Source organism: Gouania willdenowi, chromosome 6, assembly GCF_900634775.1.
Source record: "Gouania willdenowi chromosome 6, fGouWil2.1, whole genome shotgun sequence".
NCBI classification, from domain to species: Eukaryota; Metazoa; Chordata; class Actinopteri; order Blenniiformes; family Gobiesocidae; genus Gouania; species Gouania willdenowi.
In genome coordinates this window covers 10426614-10448172 of record NC_041049.1, presented here as the reverse complement: position 1 = coordinate 10448172, position 21559 = coordinate 10426614, and the positions used below count along the sequence as shown (strand labels likewise).

The 21559-nt window shown below is 38.4% G+C and overlaps 2 protein-coding genes and 1 long non-coding RNA gene across 3 annotated transcripts; all 3 read left to right on the top strand.

Annotated features, from left to right (window-relative positions):
• Positions 1-642: 642 nt before the first annotated feature.
• On the top strand, positions 643-3579 carry LOC114464648 (uncharacterized). Its single transcript, XR_003674244.1, has 2 exons — positions 643-715; positions 2289-3579. It is a non-coding gene; the product is annotated as an uncharacterized LOC114464648 (long non-coding RNA).
• A 2045-nt stretch (positions 3580-5624) lies between these two features.
• On the top strand, positions 5625-8393 carry ucn3l (urocortin 3, like). The gene is made up of 3 exons (XM_028449050.1): positions 5625-5764; positions 6407-6961; positions 7815-8393. Exons 1-2 carry the CDS (start codon positions 5638-5640, stop codon positions 6868-6870), a joined length of 591 nt encoding a protein of 196 aa, XP_028304851.1. The 5' UTR covers positions 5625-5637; the 3' UTR covers positions 6871-6961; positions 7815-8393.
• A 984-nt stretch (positions 8394-9377) lies between these two features.
• copg2 (COPI coat complex subunit gamma 2) lies at positions 9378-21538 on the top strand. Its single transcript, XM_028449047.1, has 24 exons — positions 9378-9513; positions 9872-9924; positions 12087-12167; positions 12256-12327; positions 12393-12472; positions 12572-12647; positions 13100-13192; positions 13303-13389; positions 13477-13634; positions 14293-14426; positions 14530-14597; positions 15470-15658; positions 15744-15839; positions 15919-16162; positions 17051-17126; positions 17251-17354; positions 17613-17738; positions 18077-18145; positions 18229-18410; positions 18484-18613; positions 18725-18822; positions 19943-20081; positions 21092-21190; positions 21321-21538. The coding sequence occupies exons 1-24, from the start codon at positions 9477-9479 to the stop codon at positions 21449-21451; spliced, it is 2622 nt and encodes an 873-aa protein (XP_028304848.1). The 5' UTR covers positions 9378-9476; the 3' UTR covers positions 21452-21538.
• The last annotated feature ends 21 nt before the right edge of the window (positions 21539-21559 follow it).

Sequence of the window (21559 nt, the reverse complement as noted above, 5' to 3'; positions counted from 1 at the left end):
AGCATAAGGGTGTCATTGCCCAATATCAATGTCAGCTAAAGCTTTATGAGCAGCATTAAATATTAGATTGGCAACAGTTCAGCATTTAGAGCTCCTCTGTTTTATACTTCTCTTTGAGTTGGACATTTCAAATCAAATTATGTTTTCAGCAGTTTTACAGAGTTGTAAAGAAGATTTGTGCAATAGTTGATCTTTTTCTACAAAATGTGTGTTTAATCATTTTTTATTCATCTATAATGCTTTGCAAAAGATGCGTTACGATTCATATTGTTAGAACCATTCATCCATTTGTCATTTAATTTAGTTTAAAACATCCATCAATCCACTTTTTGAACAACAAAACATGTTAATGGCATTTTATGCACAAGACTCTAGTACTGTATAAAAGCAGCATTGAGATATTATTTCCTGTTATGCTTCTGCTTTGTTTTCTGCATATTCACATTTGACAGTGAATATGAAAGACATTTAATCAAATCAAAGGAAAAATGAATAGTGAAAAAAGTCTGAAATGCTTTATTTTGAAAGGTTACAATCATTTTATCTAGAGATACTCAACATTGGGTTGATTAGATGATTCAATATTGAAGTCATTGTGCTGTTGGTGACTCGTTTTTGTCATTTGTTCTGCTTCTGACTTCAGACTTGGATGCAGGAGGGTCTGTGAAGTGGGGACAGAGGAAGAGAAGGCGGGTTTTTGGAACAGACAGTGTTGGTTAGTGGCCAAGAAACTGATTTCTGTCCTTCTTTTTCCCTTTTTGTTGTCACTCATCCGTAGTTTCAGACTTTTTCAGTCTTATGTAACTAATGAGTAATGCTAGAAATGATTCTGTGAAGAGTGAGATAAGAGCAAAAATGATTAATCCACTTGTTGTTTGACAAAGAGTCCTAACAAATTAGATATGTTCTGTCAAAACAAGGTTTAAAAACTGTTCTTGACCCGCGGCTTCACATGAAAGAAATTAGCGGCACTCAAAACATACATTTCTTAGGGTACGAGGATATTTGTGCCTATTCAAGCTAACTTGACTTAAAATGTCAGGTTAAACCTGGACAATGTTGCCAGATGTGGTTGCATCCTGGCATTTGAAAAGTATTAGGGCTTTGTTCTGGATCGATTTGAATCAGGATAGTAAGGTGCAGATTTGGTTCATATTGTTTTTCTGATCTGAAGTATTGCGATTCAATAGAGACTATTATCGCAATTTTAATTTCACTATTTTCCTAATTGAAAAACAAAAGTTGAATCATACTCTTCTGGACAACAAAAAAACAACACACATCACATGATATATGCAGTCAGACATGGTAAAAGTTAATAAATCAAATGAAAAACTAATTCAAAGAAATATATTCTGCAGCAAAAAAAAAGCTATGTTTTTTCTTTCCCATCGAAATTATAGGACGTAATTTTGCAACCAAGCCCTGAGTCAAGGCAACATTTTTGCTATTTCTAGTTAACAACCCTAAACTGTTGGTTTCTGGGACCTTTGCTGTTGTTTAGCATTAGCCATTAGCACATAAAAATGTGTGTCCTCCAATCAAAAACATATTTTAGGTCACAACCTACATAAATAACCCAACCAATGTTTGTACCAATGCTGAACTATGATTAAAGTTCCGATCATTGTATATTTAAAAAATTTAGAACCAAACTTTTAAACCAAACTCTAAGTCAAGGCAGGTATTTTAATAATCCTAGTAACAACCCTAAACTGTTGGTTTCAGGGACCTTTTCTATTGTTTAGCATTACCATAGTAATAATTAGGAAATGCTTTAACTAGGTGCATGCCATCATTCTTTAGTTTAGTTCTACATAATAACTGAATCATTGTTTGAAATTTGTTTAAAAAGTAATCTCAGTTTCTGACATTAGCAGGAAATAAAGGTTATCAAAATATGTGTTTACTAAAGAGCTTTTTGAAACTAAGATGGTTGAATTTTCTCAGCGCATCTGAAAACAAATAAACATTTTCAGCATTGAACTGTCATTAGTTTGGGGATATTTGTTACTGGCAAAAATCCATGGGTTTGCTCTATTGTTTTTCATTTTCCAAATGTTTATGTGTTAACTAAAATGCTACATTAATTAAAAACCAACTAGTTAAAGTTTCAATAAAGCAGGATTATAGCTTTCTTTGGTGACACTGTGAGACTATCTGTACGTTCCTGTCTTGAATGTATATTTTTGTTTACATTTATTATGTTGTGTGAACACACTTTTAAATGACTACACAGTGAATCTGCCTATATTGTGACACATTTGAACCTATTTCTCTGAACGCAGCCACAGATCGCTGTTTGGAGCCCATGTCGGAGGGAACCTGTTCCGACTACGTTCTGCTCTGGTACTTCCATGACCCATCAGGGGCGTGTCGGCCGTTTGTGTACAGTGGCTGTGGAGGGAACCAAAACCAGTTTCCCTCCAAACAGGAGTGCCAGGCTTTGTGTGGGACGACTGGGAGAGGTTCCCAGTCCCAGTCCGATCCCACTGGACAGATACCTTCTCACAGTTGATGGTTCAAATAGTTGAACATAATCTCGTTACACATATTTTTATTGGATGATAAACATTATTGATTTCATGTTGGTAAATGAAGCCAGAGAATGTGCAGATAATCAGTTTAGTTTTGTACATAATGATGTAAGATGTTCATGTTTAACTCCTATTTATACATGTTTTTATAGGTGCTGTTTCTTTTTTGTTAAGACTTCATTAAGAAAGTGATAGAAAACCGTGAATATTTTAGGTAATTTTATAGTGTTAAAGTTTTAATGTTTCATATGGAATGTAATGGATGTGATTTTAAACGCCAGGAGGGTTTTTAAAGTCACATGACTGAAGAATTAAACCAACCATCATGTTTAGTATTTGTCACCCTTCTTATGTTTTGTTAGTGGTTTTCCACATGGAGTGAAAACAAGACTTCCTGCTGACTCCTACACTGGTACATATGCTGCTTTAGTGGGAGGTCGCTGGATGAACATGTCCATGTTGGAGGCACTTATTCAAGGTTTGAAAGAATAATCAATGTTTTTTTGTTTGTAGGAGAACGGAAGGTTGACGTCGGTGCATTTGTAAATGCAGTTTGACAGAAAATGAGGTCATACTAAGAATAGTCATCCTAAACTGACACAAACAAGTCGTCAGAGGATTCCTTCATCTTTGTCATTATCTTCTTTTTAAATCCTCCCACATCCTAATTGTCAGAGCTTTAAATTCATTCAGTGTTACTTATTCCTGTACTGGAGACTCACTGTTGGAGACATGTGAAACATACTTGTCATAAATCAACGTGTTGTAAAGTTTTGTTCAATAGAAATATTTAATTTTACCAACAAGTCAGTATAGATGATCACAACCAGGCATGTAATTCACTTACGGGGATGAGAAGCATTGGAGTGTTGGAATGTGAAGGCTATATTATATATATCATTGCAATAATAATGAAACGTCTCATTATAACTTTAGCTCTTTGTTTTTTCTTCATGTTAACACTGATGTATGTCGGTCAGTAGGTGGTTCTTTGTGTCTCATGTACTCAGGGTTTTAATTAAAACTTCATTTGCTGCCAACTGCTCAAACATGTCTGTTGATTTGTAATAATAATTGGCCTGTAACCAAAGTGTGACTGAAACAGCATGATGTCTGCATGTGGTGTCACTTGTCATAAGAGGTTTTTTTTTCCTGAGCTACAAAGATAAATAACCAATTACATGGCTACAGAAGCAAATTAGGTCCAATTTTTTAGGAGAAAATCATTTTTAGGCAAATCAAGAATAAAGTGGAAATGTCGAGAAATGAAACTCAAAATACAATATCGTGAAAAAAGTCAAAGGTCTTCTAATGTGGTCATATCTAGGGAAGCTGACGAGGGCCGATATACGACAACAAACATCACATCGTGGCCCTCTACAAAATGCTGTGTATCGATAAATGCGTTACATTTTGCTTCAAAGTTGGGTTTAATAACAAAGACATTTTTTTCTTTTTCAGCTCATAAACACGGTGTTGTAATTTCTTTAAGGACTTTGAACAGATATCGCCAAAAACGTGATCTGTTCAGAAGGAAAAACCAGTCAAGTTTGGTAGAGATGGCAGCTGTACGGAAACAGATTAGGGCCAGTAATGATGGAGACTGTTGTCATATACGGTGAATTGGCCCTAGTCAGCTTCTGTAGATTTGACCTTAGTAGCAAACCTTCAACTTTTATCACGATATTGAGTTTATTTTTTAAATTTCAACTTAATTCTCATCTTTTCGACTTTAATCTCAACATTTTGACTTCGCTCTTATTTTCCCAAAATGTTTTCCTCCATCAAAATCTAATCCACTTCCGTGCATTTCCACCAAAATGTAGGGAAAGAAAAATAAAAATAAAAACATTTAACAACTTTAAATGTGTCTTTAAATTATGCTGCCACTTCTAATGCTAAAGAACATAAACGTAAGTGTTTGGATAGTCAAATAACTGAACTAAGTCTTATTAAAGATTCCACAAGTATACATTTAAATTTAATGTTTCATCTTGTAGTACAAATCCAACCTTATATCAATGGGTAACGCTGGTGATGGTAATGTTGGTAGTGTTGCAATAGCAATGTTAATATTAACTGGGGACACTTTGGTGTCGTTAATGTTATCCCAGCATGGTTTAATCAACATGTGTCCTTATTTTGGTGTTTTTACTTTAAAGTAAAAGTGCAAACAATTTATTTAAAGACAGGAAATATATAGGATGTACGGAAGCCAGATTTGAAGGTCCAAAGATGAGTTTCTCCGCTCACTTCCTGTGGCTTAAATTGAACAAACCTCAAAACAGTTTGTTTTTTCAGCCTGACTGAAATAGTTGGTCAAACTTAGGGCTGGGCAATATGGATCAAAACTCATATCTCAATATTTTTGCTCAAAATGGTGATATATGATATAAATCTTGATTATTTTAAATCAAATGAAGTCTGACAAAAAGACAATTCTGGGTTAAATTTGTTGATACAAAACAGCTGCACAATAATGTGCCACTTTTGGCTTTTGATCCTATTAGAGACAGCATGTGTGAGTGAGTTCTTTATGGTTAGGATGCACTCAGAAATCCATCTAACTGCGCTTTTCATTCTTTTCTGAGAAGTACCGAAAACAGCAACTCATAAAACAAGTATTTTAAAACAAAATAAGTTATAAAATGCATATATATCATATATACAGTATATCGATATAGGCAATATTGTAATTTTCTATATCGCCAAAATAGAAAACTTGATATATCTTGAATCTCGATATATCTCCCACACCTACTTATTAGGGGCCTTAATAAGCTTGTATTGATATTGTTGAGTCAATAATATTATATGAATAATTGAATATCCTCATCATGATATAAACAGACCTAAAACAAGCAAAATATTTCCCAAACACAAAGGCAGAGTGAATTCCTGTTGCGTAAAGACTCCAAAGATTGTATTATTACTAGTGACGCATCGCCTGGTTTTGGCAGGAAGTCTTTTCATAAATGTCGTTCCCTTCATCACAGTGGAGATAAGTCACATCGCCTCAAAGTGGAGATGACGTGGTCGATGGCGCACTGCTGCACGACGTGCGCGCAGCGTGAAATGGATGGACTGGAGGCGCGCACACATGCACACACACTTTGGGATCGTCTTTCAGGATTTCTTTATCAGGGCTTCAACTGAGAGCTTTATCTGTGAGGAAAAGTTCCATTTGTCCTTTCCTTGGGTGATTCCTGCTCGTTGGACACGAAGTGGTGAGTTGCACTAAAGTATTTGGCCGTGCATGCTTTGCCTTTACGCACGGGTCTGTTTTCCTCAATGACAAGGAACCTTTTTGGATTTTATTAAACTTCACATTTTTCAATAGTCCAGTTTGTTGTTTCATTATTGTTTTGCCCTCTTGCTTCATACATGTTTATGTGAAGAACAAAGGCAAGGGGATGACTAACTGCTCAAAGTGTTTAAGCAGTTTTAGGTGCTCTTGGAAAAACAGGGGGAATAAATTTGTCAAAAACCAGGCATTATTGTAAAAGCCTAAAAAGCCTTCTATATTATTATATTGGCTTTTTAGGATTTCCTTTTGATTCTTCCAATTTTGGAGTGCCTGGTTTCCCCATTTTCTTTGTCACATATTTATTTATTTATTTAGTTTGTTTGTTTTGTCTTTCAGCTCTTTCTATATTCATAAATGATCTGTAGAAATGTGCAAGATGAAGCTTTTTCGTTTATATTGGCACCTGTTCAATACAAAAAACATTTTGTACCTGTTGTTTTAATGTTTTTACGTTTTTATTAAAATTGTGGTCAGTTTGACTTTTTTTTTAAATTTATTTCAGATTTGAGACAGTTTATATGAAATGTAGATGTTGTATTGGTGTTCTTGTGTTTCTGGACAGAGGACAGCATGCTGAAGACGCTCCTGCTGCTCTCGGTCCTGTGCGCTCCGAGCTCCAGCTGGTGTCTCCGTCTCTACCAAAGCGGCTCTGACCTCCTCTGCTTCCAGCCCACCACAGCAGCTCTCCATGGTGCTGAAAACGACCCGGGACCCTCCTCTGTCGAGGGCTGGGGTTCTCTCCCGGAGTATCCCATCTCCTCCTCTTCCTCCTATCCTGAGTCCAGCCGGGAAAGAAGGACTTCCAGCCCCTCGTCCTATCGTTTCCTGAGCCACACTAAGCTCAGAGGTCAGATGCTCCCAAACAGCAGCAGCAGCAGAGCAGACCGCAGGAGCAGACTGACCCTGTCTCTGGATGTTCCCACTAACATCATGAACGTCCTCTTTGATGTGGCAAAGGCGCAAAACATGCGCGCAAAGGCGGCGCAAAACGCGCGTGTCCTGGCGCTGATCGGACGAAGGAAATGAAAATATCACAATACAGACAGTCATTATTAGATCTAAAACATTATAGTCTTCTGAAAACATCTACATGCTGTTTTTGTGTTCCATTGAACAGGTAAAAAAAATACTTTTTACATTCACAGATAATATATATCACACCTGTCCTAAGGAATAGAAGTAAAATCAGTATTTATTTATTTATGTATTTATTAGCCTTTATTTAGTCAGATGAAACACATTTAGATTAATAATCTCTTTTACAAGTGTGTTCGCTTGTGTGTAAACAAGGTACAGTGTCAAAATAATGCTAAAATATTCCTAAAACAAATAAATAGCACAGAGCGCAGTAAGAGAAACAGCAAAAAGGTACAGTCACAGAGTAAGATCGAGCTTATGAAAGATAAAACTACAAAAGCCATCAAAAGTAAATTAGCTATAACAACAACATGGTGAAGTTTCTGTGACAAGGTGCTGTAAAAGGGCAGCAAAATCCAAATATGTAAACCAGACTTATAAATCAGAGTAACTGAAAATACTTGGAACAGGATCACTTAAGTTTTTTTAATAATATCACCAGAAAACTGATCATGTAATGTAATTTTTAACTCCCTGTTAAAGAGGTCATTGAATTGTTTTGTCTTTGAGGAGAAAATGCTTCTTGTTTCTTGTGCCTCAACAAAGTCTATCTTAAATTAAGACAAATTGTTATTTTAGATGAAGTCGTAGCAGTGGTGTTATATCAAATGTTATTGGGATTATTTGATGAAATGGAGAAAAGCATTCGATATTTATTAGTTTTCTTGTTGCGTTTTATTTATTTAGTGACTTCAAAACAGAATTGACTGTAACCTAATGCAGTATATTTACAGTAGCTCCCCTAAAAGACAAATGTCTATAGTAACTGAAACTTCACAACAATGTTTTCCACATCATTTTAAAATCATGCTTTTATTTCCACCACTTTTCAGAAAGTCCTTGGGAGCACAACCTAACAGCAGAGCACTGCACAAAGACCCTGCCACATTGTGAAATACAGTAAAATGCATATGCATCATTGTATTTATTCATCAGATGTCTCTTATTTTATATACCCACAATAAAACATTATTTTTCTCTCTCGAATAAAGCTGATGTAACTTCACAGTTTCTCTTTAAGACACTGCTAACATTGAATACAACACCATGATTGTTATTTTTTTTCCCATATGCAGATCACAACCCTGAAAATCGTATTCTTGTACATTTTTCTGTGACGCATTAACTTTGACAAAATGGACTGGTCGGTCACCTATCTCTTTAAAGAAATGTTCAATATTCCCTCTGCAATTTCTCTTGTCTTGCGGTTCATTAAGACAGATTTTCTGATGACAGATATTTTATCAAAAAATGAGCAAAACATTTTGACATTTGATGAATTGATTGTAGTGTTCCATTTAAAAGAATCTAATCAACGTGGTTGAAAAGAACAAAGCAGATCTCATTGGTTCATCAGCATCAGTATAATCTGGCAAAACATAAACATCTGGAAACCTGTCAATTTCTCTCAAACTTTCTCCAACACTTTTTGTGCCCATGGTACACCAAAGGACACGTAAAAATCTGAAGGCACAATTGTGCAAAATAGCCTTTATGATACGTGTTATCACTCATATCATGTACAGTATCTGTAAATGTGCATACTTATTTATGGAAGCCAAATAAAATGTGACGAAGACAACTATATTACTCATGATACATATATACAAGTATATTTTGCCTATGTATTGTGAAATGAGTGCATATAAAGTGGTACATTAAAAAACAATTATTTTTGTGTAGATGTATATTGCAATAATTAGGGCCCTAAAAAAATCTGTTTTTCCAAATTCTGTTTTTCACACTATTTTTTTTAAATTCCTTTTTTTTTTTTTTTTTTAATTTATAATCTTTTTTTTTTTCTCCATAAAATATTAGTTTTTAACTCCCGTGAGAAAACTAAATAAATACTAATAATAATAATAAAAAAATAATTAAACGACAATTAAACAAAAATGTGTGTAAAAAATAAAGTAAGATACAATTAAAATGTAGATATAAGTTGTAGTGACATGGATTATTCTGACTGCTCCTTTTTAATTATTTACATGTCATATAAATATATATATGAGAGCAGCATTAATGTCACCCATTTGCAAATTCCACTCAGGGATCAATGGTTTACTGAATCTGATCAGGTTTATTGATTAGGTTTTGATCAACTTAATTTAAATTCACCTAATTTAAATGATCCTGATGACGTAATTCCAGACCGTAATAATTAAACAACAACAAATGGATGGTTTCGTCAACAGCAACAAACATCTGTATCCACAGATGTTCTGTAGCACAGATGAGATGTTGTTTACACTGACTCAGAGCAAGTGAAAATGCTCATGTTCTCATGTAGCACGAAAAACGGACGGAACTTCACAGACAGTAAAGTGGTGGCTCTGTTTATATTGCTGAGGTGAAAAAAAAGGATCGCTGAGGTGACGTGGACGCTGCAACCGGAAGTCAGATCAGTTTCCGGTTTGGAGACGTGGAAGTAGCTTCAGCCGTCCGAGGCTTTACAGCTTCTCCTACCTTCATTTACGGTTTCTACCGACTCAAAGATGATTAAAAAATTCGACAAGAAGGACGAGGAGTCCGGTAAGAAAGCAGAGTTGACGTTCATGGCATTGCCAGCGTTGGACAACGGACGGTGTTTCCCGTTTTAAAGCAGTATTGCATGCTAATGTAGGGTTAGCATTTAGCAATGCCGCTAAACTGGTCTATTGCTGGTTGTGGTTTCCTTGAATAGTAGTGATTTTATTCACTGTACATGGTACAAAGACACATAGTAGTAGTTGTAATTTCTTGTTAGCTCTGTGTAATGAGAACTTGAGTGAATCGTGTCATCTGGTGACTGTGGTGTGTTAGAGGCATTTCATTTGATGTGGTTTCTTACTCTGTTTACTTAAAACTCGGGTCAGATATACTACATTATCTTTTATTTTTTGTTCTTTAGGAAGCGGGTCTAACCCTTTCCAACACTTGGAGAAGAGTGCTGTGCTGCAGGAGGTAAAGTCTGATTCATCTTCTATTGATAGGACTACAACTAACCACTATTTTAATAGTCGACTAGTCATCGATTATTGAAACGATTAATCGGATGACAAATCGTACAATTATTTGCTCTATGTTGCTATATTTATTTATTTTTTTTAAATGGCTTGGGACAAGTTACGACAAATAATAACAATAAATAAATAAAACTATTCCCAACTTAAAGTGAAAACTGGCTCCTTACAAATACAAATTAAACTAAAAACATCAACATTTACACATTAAAAAAAGCTACAACACATCATTTATAATTAAATTATTTTCTAAAAATAAAAAAAATCTCATGAAAAGCTAAAATAACTCCAATAATGTTTTTACAGCTGCTGAATCTTGTTTATATATATATATATAAAATAAGTTACATAAAGTTACGGTTGATCAATATCGCTCTGATTTCCCATAAATAAACCAGATCGGACTTGATGATTTCATTATTAATTACTAACAGTATATTTATAATCACAATAGTTACATTACTGTCTAATGAGACCAGCTTTGTCTGTGAACACTGTGAAATGTAATTAAGAAATAATGCCTTCCACATGTTGGGATGGATGAATAGTGACGTTAGTTTACTGCTAACACTTATTTCACACGACGTGTGACAATTTATCTTTTATCCTTCCTTACAAGTTTCACATATTTTCGTAAATCAGTGGCTCTTTGTGGTTTGATGACAGTAGGCCGTATTGTTTTGAGTTGATCTATTCCTTGAATGAAGTCATTAGCGTTGGTACGAGTCTCAATTTTTAAAAAAGGAACGACAACAAGTAAAAAATATTTAACAAATATTAAAAACAGGTGATGTAGAACAAGAACTAATAAATATATTTAACAAATATTAAATAATGCGAATTAGCGAACCAGGAGCCCGCATCGGCCAATGCCGATACACGTAAAAACCACAAAAATTGGCCGATGTATCAGGCTATCGCTACTACAGAGAATAAGGTTTTTAGGGGCATTTTTGGCTAAATTGAGGCCAAATGGCCCGTGCCCCTCTTTATTTTCTAACATGGGAATTTATCATTTCTATCGTGAGATGACCTATTCTTACCGGTGGGATGTTTCTGATGATAAATCTCCCGCCAATCATGCCCGTAACGTGCATACAGCTCTGAGCAAAGATATGTAGAAAGGTGAGATGAGCCACTCCTCATGAAAAACAGCTCCTTCCATAGCTTGAAAAAGACGGTGATGGCGTAGCCTACAATTGTTGACAATTACATTCGTCACTGACTATTCTGATTTTTGTCAACAATGTAGACTAATTGTTGCACCCTTATTGATTAGTGTCTCTTTATATTTTCTATTTACCAATGTTGGTGTATGTACAATACAGTTTTCAAGCCCCTTTTTTCCCTATATTTTAATTTTATCACAATTTTCTTATTAACAAGATCAGCCATTTTAGCTGTTATTGTTTCCACCTCATATACATCACAGAAAACATTTTCCATCAGCTCTTTGGGTTTACTGTCTCCCAAATTGTTGAGTGATAGCAGACGATCTGCTCGTTCCGTGTCGGACAGCTGGAATAGACGGAGGAGCTGATGTTTGAGAGCAGTGTATTTGCTGTGCAACGGTGGGCCTCGCCGCAATCTCATCACTCGGTGGGTGGTGGATGAATCCAGCACCGCGACGACGTGGTAATGTTTCGTGTTGTCCGGAGTGATGCCTTGTTTGGCGGGTGGATAATGCCGTGGCAATCCTCTCGTGTGACATCAGTGTCTGAACTGGTTGAAGTTACTTCGTCGCCGCCAGTGCAAATTAGTTTAAACTAGCAAAATATGGGCATTAAAAAATTGTGAAAGTGGTTAAATTGACAAAAAATTATCATAAAATGAGGGTCAACAAATGCAACATGAAGTGGGAAAAGGGATTATAAGTACTGAAAAATGTGTAGAAAAGGCATTGAAATTTGATGGAGAAGTGGGGGAAAAAAAGATCGTTGGACGTACCACTCAATCTTTACGAATTATTATGAGAATTGATTCAGAATCGGAAAATCAATTTTTGTTTCAACACAATCCTAGTTGCGTTGTTGTATTCTGCTACACACAGTAACCTTATTTTTGTCCAAAAAATATCACATTAAAATGTCTATTTTATATCAGGCTCGCATCTTCAATGAGACTCCCATCAACCCGAGAAGATGCCTCCACATCCTCACCAAGATTATCTACCTGCTCAACCAGGTACACATTTTTAATCAATAAAAGCCTCTCCTCTTTGTTTTTTTTTGTTAATGGTAAAAACCTAAAGTCAGTCTCTGTCTCTTTCCAGGGAGAACATTTTGGCACTATGGAGGCAACCGAAGCATTTTTTGCCATGACTCGCCTCTTTCAGTCCAACGATGTAAGACGACACATGTTATCCTTTGTCTACATGTGGAAACATGGAGTGTGTTTTTTTTTCCTCAGCAAACCCTGAGGAGGATGTGCTATCTCACCATCAAGGAGTTGGCCAACCTCTCTGAGGACGTCATCATCGTCACCAGCAGGTTTGTGGCAAAAGGATTGGCTTTTAATGCAAATGCGTGTCTGCTAACGTTCAGTGTTTTTGTGTACTGAATATTTTTTTTTGTCTGTGTATTGTGTAGTTTGACCAAAGACATGACTGGAAAGGAGGATGTGTATCGAGGACCTGCCATTAGAGCTCTCTGCAGGATCACAGATGTGAGTGCAGCACGGGGTTTGGGTTAACCAACCTAACGAGGTAACCAGGAAATGAGAAACTAATTGGATGATAGATAATATTTTTTGGAGTGTATTTTACAACTGATTTAAGACATGGGCCAAACTGACCAGTTATCATAAGAGATGCTAACACGAGGATTATTAGGCTTTGTGGGCTTATTTAGAAATGACTCAGTAATTCTGATGAATTGTAATTGAACTTTAGTAATTGAGAATGTAATTGTATTGGACTTTTAGGGTGAAAATAATTGTAATTTGTAATTGGGGGAAAAAAATGTCTGTCAACTTAATCAGAATTAAGTTGTAATTGAATATGGATAATTAAAGATGTAATTAACCCAACCCCAATATTGTTGTTTTACGGCACAGGAAGTTGCGCACATAAGCAGTTTTTTTTCCCCAAACAGTGTCAGTAAATGTGTCTTTTGCAGACCACCATGCTGCAGGCCATTGAGAGGTACATGAAGCAAGCTATTGTTGATAAGGTGCCCAGTGTGTCCAGCTCAGCCCTGGTTTCCTCACTGGTATGAAAAATCTCCTTTAAAAAATATATATATTCAGAAATACTGTAAAACTTTGAGATTAAAGTATGAACAAGAGTTAAATGTAATCCCTCTCTCATTATGTCTATCAGCACATGGTGAAAATGAGCTACGATGTAGTGAAGCGTTGGGTAAACGAAGCACAGGAAGCTGCTTCCAGTGATAACGTCATGGTTCAGGTGGGCAAACAAACTCCAGAGGATTCTGTTACATTTTTGTTCTTCATTTTCTTCACTTAAGTGTTCGTCACATGTGTTCCTGCCCAGTACCACGCCCTGGGCCTGTTGTACCACCTGAGGAAGAATGACCGTCTGGCCGTCACTAAAATGCTCAACAAGTTCACCAAGTCTGGACTCAAGTCTCCCTTCGCCTACTGCATGCTGATCAGGATCGCCAGCAAACTGCTGGATGAGACCGAAGGAGGGTGAGTAAACAAATAAACAATTTCTGGATGATCACCGATTTTTTTAAATCTAAAATTTTTTTTACATTTTTTTATAACGTAGCATACACCTTAATGTTCCAATCTTATTTTATTGTAAAACATTGAGCAACCATAAAGCAACACAAACTTGGTGTTTTAACTGCACATGAGGTAGTTATCACAAATATAAATGAAAAGTTAAGAGCATTGCTGTTGTGTGTATTTACAGACACTTCTATGTTATGTGTGTATTCCCGTCTGTCCCTGCATGAGCGCGGACGTGTGTGTGTGTATGACTTTTCTACACAAGGTGGTGGGATGCAGGGTTATTTGCCCCTGAGTGGTGTTTGTAAGGCTGTGTGTGAGCTTTACGTTGTGATTGTGTGCGTCTGTATTTGTACTGACACATCTGAGCTGTGTGAACTCACTGAGTCTGTGTGTGTGTGTGTGTGTGTGTGTGTGTGTGTGTACATTGTGTGTGTGTACATTGTGTCGCCCATAATCAAGGCATTTTTTGAATTTTGCTCCTAGTGGCAGGTCAGCAGAAGGCAGGGGTTTAGTTACTCTTTAATACAAATACCTGTTCTGCTGACTGATGAACTGTATGTTTAAAGCACAAACTGATGTTTTAAATCCTCTGTGGTCGTTGCGTTCACAGCCATGACAGTCCGTTGTTTGACTTCATCGAGAGCTGCCTGAGGAACAAGAACGAGATGGTGGTGTACGAGGCAGCCTCAGCCATCGTCCACATGCCCAACTGTACAGCCAGAGAGCTGGCCCCCGCTGTGTCAGGTCACTGCTTTACTTCACACACACACACACACTTTGGTTTTTGCTGTTTTCTCCTCTGTGTGTGTGTGTGTGTCTAACAGTGTGTGTGTGTGTGTTTCTGCAGTGCTGCAGCTCTTCTGCAGCTCTCCTAAAGCAGCTCTGAGATACGCCGCCGTCAGGACTCTCAACAAGGTACCAGATATCTACACAGAAGCAGCCTTTAAGGCAGTGGTTCCCAACATTTTTTGGATTGTGACCCCATTTTGATACCAAGAATTTCTGGTGACCCTTAAGACATTTTTCTTTTTTTTTTACAGAATTACTTCTTGATCATATTTGTTATACAGTATTGGGTTAATGTTGTGATGCCTAAATATTTTGTCCAACTGCCTTTCTTTTAATTATAAAATTATATTATAATAATATATATTATTGTAGTATATTATTATAAAATGCATAAAAATATACCAAATATGTCGTAACTTTGTATTTATCTGCTCACTTATATTTATTTATTTTTAAAAGTTACTTACTAAATGACTTCTGTAATTCATTCTGTTATTCAAAGTGTCTAAATATCATGTGGTGTGACTTTCTGGCCATGACTGCCGTTTTGAAAAAAAACTTTGAAATTACTCTAAATCTATTCAAAAGTATTTCTAAAGTATTTCTATTTTTTTTCATTTCCATCATAATGTTCATGCAGACCTTGCCCAATGATGCCCATTTTATCAAATAGCATGTGGTGAAATCCTTATACGTCATTGACCAAATACAGTCGCCAGGATTAGTGACAAGTTGTGCCAGCTTAGATATTTTTCAACTGCATTTTATTATTATTCTTAATAACAAGATTTATGTTTTAGAGTGAAATAATTTTTAGAATACAGTTGTTTAAGACTGTTGTTTTGATTTGAAAAATATTGATAATTTAAAAAAATTCACTTCATAATTACGAGACATGTCACGTGACCCCACATGGTGTCCCGACCCCAAGGTTGAAAAACACTGCTTTAAATGATGGTACAATATAATGACGCACAACGCTGTGTTGTTTCCCCCAGGTGGCGATGAAACATCCTTCTGCTGTGACTGCGTGTAACCTGGACCTGGAGAACCTGATCACTGACTCCAACCGCAGCATCGCCACGCTGGCCATCACCACCCTGCTGAAAACTGGCAGCGAGAGCAGCGTGGACCGCCTCATGAAGCAGATCTCCTCCTTCGTCTCAGAGATCTCAGACGAGTTCAAGGTCACACACTGTCACCAACAGAACGTAGACAGGGAGGAACGATGGAGGCTTTGTGTTGATGTGTGTGTGTGTGTGTGTGTTTCAGGTGGTAGTGGTCCAGGCCATCAGCGCTCTGTGTCAGAAATATCCCAGGAAGCACAGCGTCATGATGAACTTCCTGTCCAACATGCTCAGAGATGACGTACGCCGACCACCCACTGACCTTTAATCCTTTTTAACCCCCCCGCCCCCTCCTTACATATGGTTTTTCCTCTCTGCAGGGCGGCTTCGACTACAAGCGAGCCATCGTGGACTGCATCATCAGCATCATCGAGGAGAACCCAGACAGCAAAGAGACTGGCCTGGCCCACCTGTGTGAGTTCATCGAGGACTGTGAACACACTGTGCTCGCAACCAAGATCCTCCACCTGCTGGGTAAAGAGGGGCCACGCACCCCCCAGCCCTCCAAGTACATCCGCTTCATCTTCAACCGCGTGGTGCTGGAGAGCGAGGCTGTCCGAGCAGGTCAGACACTCTTTGTTATTGAAAGGTTCAGTATCATGCTATTTTTCACCCATTTCCATTTGTTCTAAGAACCTTAACAACATAGTGTTTGAGTTTTTTTTTCCCAAACTCGCCTGTTTTCTGGAGTTTTAGCTTCTGAAATGTCACATTCTGAGCAGTTCTTAAAATGAGCTGTTTTGGTGTCTACTAATGCATATTCATGAGTGGGCGTGCCCATAAACTCTATCCACACACTCGTGTTATTGTTTTCAGCAAAAAAACTGCCCTTTACAGTAAAACACATGGCTATTTGAGCGACTATTGGGATTTTGAGTCAGAAAAATACTGTTTCATGAGGTATGTGCGCGCCAGTATTATACAGTATGTCTGCAGCAGCAGAGTTGTGTGTGTGTGCCGTTCGGCGCCCCAGATTACACCATCTATAGTTCACAAACACAGCCCACTTCTTTCTGCTTACCGCTTTTCATCGCACTGTGAGCCACAAATCTGTAAACATCTTGAGGGATGTCTGGTGTCCCTGCATAGCTGGTGTTGCATTAGCACAAAGTGCTAACAGCTGATGGGTGTAAACAATAGGGCCATGGCTCAGAGCAGTGGTAGTAGGAGGGAGGATTGTCTGGAGGAGGAGTTTTCGGTTAGTGACGTGAACAACTGGGGAAAATCCAACTTGCCCGTTTGGAGCTGAGTTTTTACAAAAAGTGGAAGAACAAGGGAGGAAGCACACACTGTAGGAACGCTGTAGAAAACACTGTTACCATTATAAAGTCATTTTTTCATCATACTTCCCCTTTAAAAAAAAACACCTGGTTACACAGATGAGGACATGATCCTCTCAATGTGTGTGGGTCTCATTGTTTTCTCTAACATCTGGATCTGTTCTGTGTGCAGCTGCTGTTAGTGCTCTTGCTAAATTTGGAGCTCAGAATGATGATTTGCTGCCGAGTGTCCTCGTACTGATGCAGAGGTGAGAGTCACGTCTGCCTCAGGCTATTTATAGTTTATATACAGTATATGTACCATATATATATGTTTGTTTCACTCCTTTATTTGTACGTGTTAATAGTTGTCCTTTAACTTGTGTCTCACAGGTGTATGATGGACAGTGATGACGAGGTGAGAGACAGAGCCACTTTCTACATGAACGTCCTGCAGCAGAAGCAGAAGGCATTGAACGCAGCGTATATCTTCAACGGTAGGTTTATCATGGGATGGTCTGAGCGAAGGAAGGATTATCAACGGCTTCAGTGTAAAAAGAAGGAAATGTGCACAGACTCATTCTGGCCTTATTTGTTTCGCAGTTGATGTTGCATTTTGGTTTCTATAAAAGTCATTTGTGACCATGTCATTATCTTGTTTATTTCCTTGTTCAGAAACAAAAAAAAGAGACAAATGAAGATTGTTTCATTAAGTCTCATCGTGTGGTTTATTTTTCTACTCTATCTTTTCTCAGGCCTGTCCGTGTCCATCCCTGGTCTGGAGAAATCCCTCCATCAGTACACGTTGGAACCGTCTGAGAAACCGTTTGACATGAAGAGTGTTCCGCTAGCCACGGCTCCACTCAGCGAACAGAAGATGGGTGCGACTGTTCACTCCATCTCCTTTTTTCACTCTTTCTTCTCTCAGTTTTCTTATTATTTCTTTCCCCCACATAGTTGTCTATTAATAACTTGTTATTGTCTCCTTCCCTCACACACTAATGACACAACACTATTATAATATCACACATACACCCACACACACACACTTACTGTATTGTAATAGGTAAGATTTGTAAATACAGTCTATAGTAACCCATCAGCATTTTTTTCTTTTCTGTAACTGTCTTTGTGCCGTACGTACCAAAAAAACAGTGTTTCCTCCGTCTATCTGACCATAAACAATGGTGATCAGATAGAATATTTGACTTCTCTGCAGAAATGGCCCCAGTCGCTACCAGTAAACTACCAGAGAAGTTGGCTCCATCACGCCAGGACATTTATCAGGGTGAGACACGTGTTGGTTCAACTGTTCTTCTCCTCAGGCCAATGTGGACAATAATAACAGGAAGGTGTGTGTGTTTGTGACAGAACAACTGGCCTCCATCCCAGAGTTCCAGAGTCTCGGTCCTCTCTTCAAGTCGTCTGACCCGGTGCAGCTGACGGAGGCAGAGACTGAGTATGTGGTGCGCTGCATCAAACACACGTTCTCCAAACACATGGTGTTCCAGTTCGACTGCACCAACACGCTCAACGACCAGCTGCTGCAGAAGGTTCTCCATCTTCTCCTTCTCTTCCCCCTCCTCCTTTCCACGTATCAAACTAACGAGCAGTGTTCGTCTTCAGGTGGTGGTCCAGATGGAGCCGTCGGAATCCTACGAGGTTCTTCACTACGTTCCTGCTGCTAACCTCCCCTACAGTCAGCCTGGATCCTGCTACACTCTAGTCCGTCTGCCTGATGACGACCCCACGGCTGGTAAATGACTCTACAGCATCTCACACACACACACACACACACACACACACACACACACACTCCTTCCTCTGTGTGTGTGTGTGTCATTGAGACGTGTGTGTGTGTTCACAGTGTCATGCACGTTCAGCTGTACCATGAAATACTTGGTCAGAGACTGTGACCCCAACACAGGAGAGCCTGATGATGATGGCTACGACGATGAATATGTGGTAAGTAATCATCACGTTGACTGTCTACATCACATATGTTAAACTCAAGGCCCGTGGGACAAGTTCGGCCCTCCAGAGCATCTCGTCCGGCCCGCAGGAAGATTTTGTTCCAAGTACAAATTATAGCAGAACTTTTTGTAACTTACCATATAAGTTGTAGATCAAATACGACATTATTTACAGTGATATTAAATCGCAATTATTTAATTTTTAAAAAGCTGGAAAACTCTTGCTAATTATCCAACAGAATTCTGGCAAATGACATTGAAAAATTCGAGAAAATGAGTTGCAAAGACAAGCAATTTTCACCAATTGCTCAACATTCTGGATTTTGTTTGAACTTGTGCTTTTTTTTTTCCTTCAAAAAAACATTGATTTTCTTGTCCGGCCCACTTGAGGTCAAACTGGGTCATGTGGCCATTGAACTAAAATTAACCTTTGGTCTCGTTAGAGGGTTAAACTTGCTGCAGTGTCTGTTTCACCACCAGGGGGCGCATTGTTTCAGTGGGATTAATGGTTCAACAATGTTTCTGTTGTAGATAGTTTAAAAAAAAATCCTTTTATTTTTTCTTTACACATGACAACACTTCAAGAAGTGTAATCTTTTTAAGACAGCAATGCATGTGTTGTTAATGCAATTGATTAAATGTATTTATTTTATTGCATAATTGTGACCATCACCAGCCTTCCCTAAGGAAGAGTAAGAAACACTTTATTATAGGAGGATATAAAAAGAGAGGGCAGTGTTACACCTAAGTCAGGGGGAAGGGAACAGGGAGGAGAAACTCAAGGTAGGAAATGGAAAGGGTGGGGAAGAGTTGATTTTAAAGTGAGATGTGAAGTTGTGCATCCAAGACCAATGTCTGTGTAAAAACCGCTACTGCAAACCCAAGCGCCGCTCCCGCCCCGAAGATGCAGCCCTAGGCCACCCCCCACGACTGCACAGCATCTGTTATGTCTTCTTTGCACTAAAACAAAGACATAAATCTAGAGATGTATTTTATTTGCAGACCTTGTAAATGCTTTGTATGAGGCCTCTGAGGTAGAATGAGTTCCACTCCCCTGATCCAGACGTGTTGTTGTGATTTTTGCCTTTAATTTCCTCTCTGCTGTTCTTCAGTTGGAGGATCTTGAAGTGACGGTTGCTGATCACATCCAAAAGGTTCTAAAACCAAACTTTGGAGCAGCGTGGGAAGAAGTGGGAGAGGACAACGAGAAGGAGGAAACTTTTGCTCTGGCCTCAGTACGAACTTTGGAAGGTTTGTAAAATCAAGACTAATGAATGAAATACAAACGACACATGAAGGTCATTTATTTTATTAGTGAGGATGTCTCCTGCATGCAGGAACATGCAGGAGACAACCTCAGCCATTCTTTAACTGGTTTTGACCATTCAAACTGTAACATGTTCAGCTACTACCTTCAACCCATTTCAACCTTATTGCTGATGTTAGGCTATTGCTAGGTTATTGCCATTGTTACGGTGTTGTGGGCGGTAGGAGAAACGAAAGGATTGCCAGCCGCTGGAGGGGGAGGGTGTGCAGCCCCTATAGGCACTTCACACGTTCCCTTGTAGCCTTGAGGGGAGGGAGGGGGATGGTGGGTGGATAGAGGCATTTTGCTTTCTGTCTGATACGGTCAGATGATGTGTGATGACCTTGGTAGATCTGGTTCAGAAAACAAAAGTCCAGGTGGGGGAAGAGGAGCGTTGAGCGGCCAACAATGATTAGCAATTTGTTTTCGATTCAGGCTAGCACAATTTTGGTAACCTTGAGTCTTTGGTTTCTAGCAGTAAAATTCAATAATGTGGCCTCAAACTATAAGCCGAGCACTCAACTTCTCCAAATTGGTTTAAATCTCGTGTAAACGCCCCATAGTACCCTCCTGCTTATTTTTGAGTTTGTTCATCACATTAGTCTGAATGTTGAGTACTCTGTCCCACCCTTCACAAATGACAGACTTTGCGATAGATTAGAAAGCTGACACGCGGGCTCACCCCTGTCTGGTCTTTTTGTTGAAAAAATTTGATCAATTGCATTGAAAGACCAGCTGATCAATTACATAATTTCGGTTTATGGATAAAATGCGTGAGTGTCTCCTATTAGATACAGAAGATAAAACAAGCAGCAAAGTCAGGAGAGTGAGACTGCCTTCAATGAGTAGCAGAAGAGACGTATGCTAATGCTAGGCTAGTGCAGCACCCTCACTTTCTTCAGGAAATGCACATAATCTAGGTTTTTTATGTCTTCTCTTTCTGACTCACCTACAGAGGCTGTGGGAAACATCATTAGCTTTCTGGGAATGCAGCCATGTGAGCGTTCAGATAAAGTTCCTGAAAATAAGAATTCACACGTGCTTTTCCTCGCAGGTAAGTAGATTTATAGAATCCTTGATATACTGACGAGATATTATGTTTCTATCTGAGTATAAAAACACTTGAATTGTTATATATTTGAAAAGTCATTTGTCCCTGCTGACTAATGTAAATCTCTGTCCAGGTGTGTTCCGTGGAGCCCATGATGTTCTGGTTCGGGCTCGTTTGGCTCTCGCTGATGGCGTCACGATGCAGGTGACGGTTCGTAGCAGTGATGAGACGGTGGTCGACATCATTCTGGCCTCCGTGGGTTAAAAAGTTTAAACAACTCTAAACATTCCTGCTTTTCATCACAGTAACACATTTATTCTTCCTGGTTAATAAACTGTAAAGAACACAACATGAATCTTTGTTTTTCATATA

Excerpts from the sequence above, each read along its gene's own strand:
- ucn3l (XM_028449050.1), top strand. The coding sequence starts at position 5,638 with ATGCACACACACTTTGGGATCGTCTTTCAGGATTTCTTTATCAGGGCT. Across the intron at positions 5,765-6,406 it reads TGCTCGTTGGACACGAAGTG|AGGACAGCATGCTGAAGACG; the intron begins GTGAGTTGCACT and ends GTTTCTGGACAG.
- copg2 (XM_028449047.1), top strand. The coding sequence starts at position 9,477 with ATGATTAAAAAATTCGACAAGAAGGACGAGGAGTCCG. Across the intron at positions 15,840-15,918 it reads CCAACATGCTCAGAGATGAC|GGCGGCTTCGACTACAAGCG; the intron begins GTACGCCGACCA and ends TCCTCTCTGCAG. Across the intron at positions 20,082-21,091 it reads CTCAGTACGAACTTTGGAAG|AGGCTGTGGGAAACATCATT; the intron begins GTTTGTAAAATC and ends ACTCACCTACAG.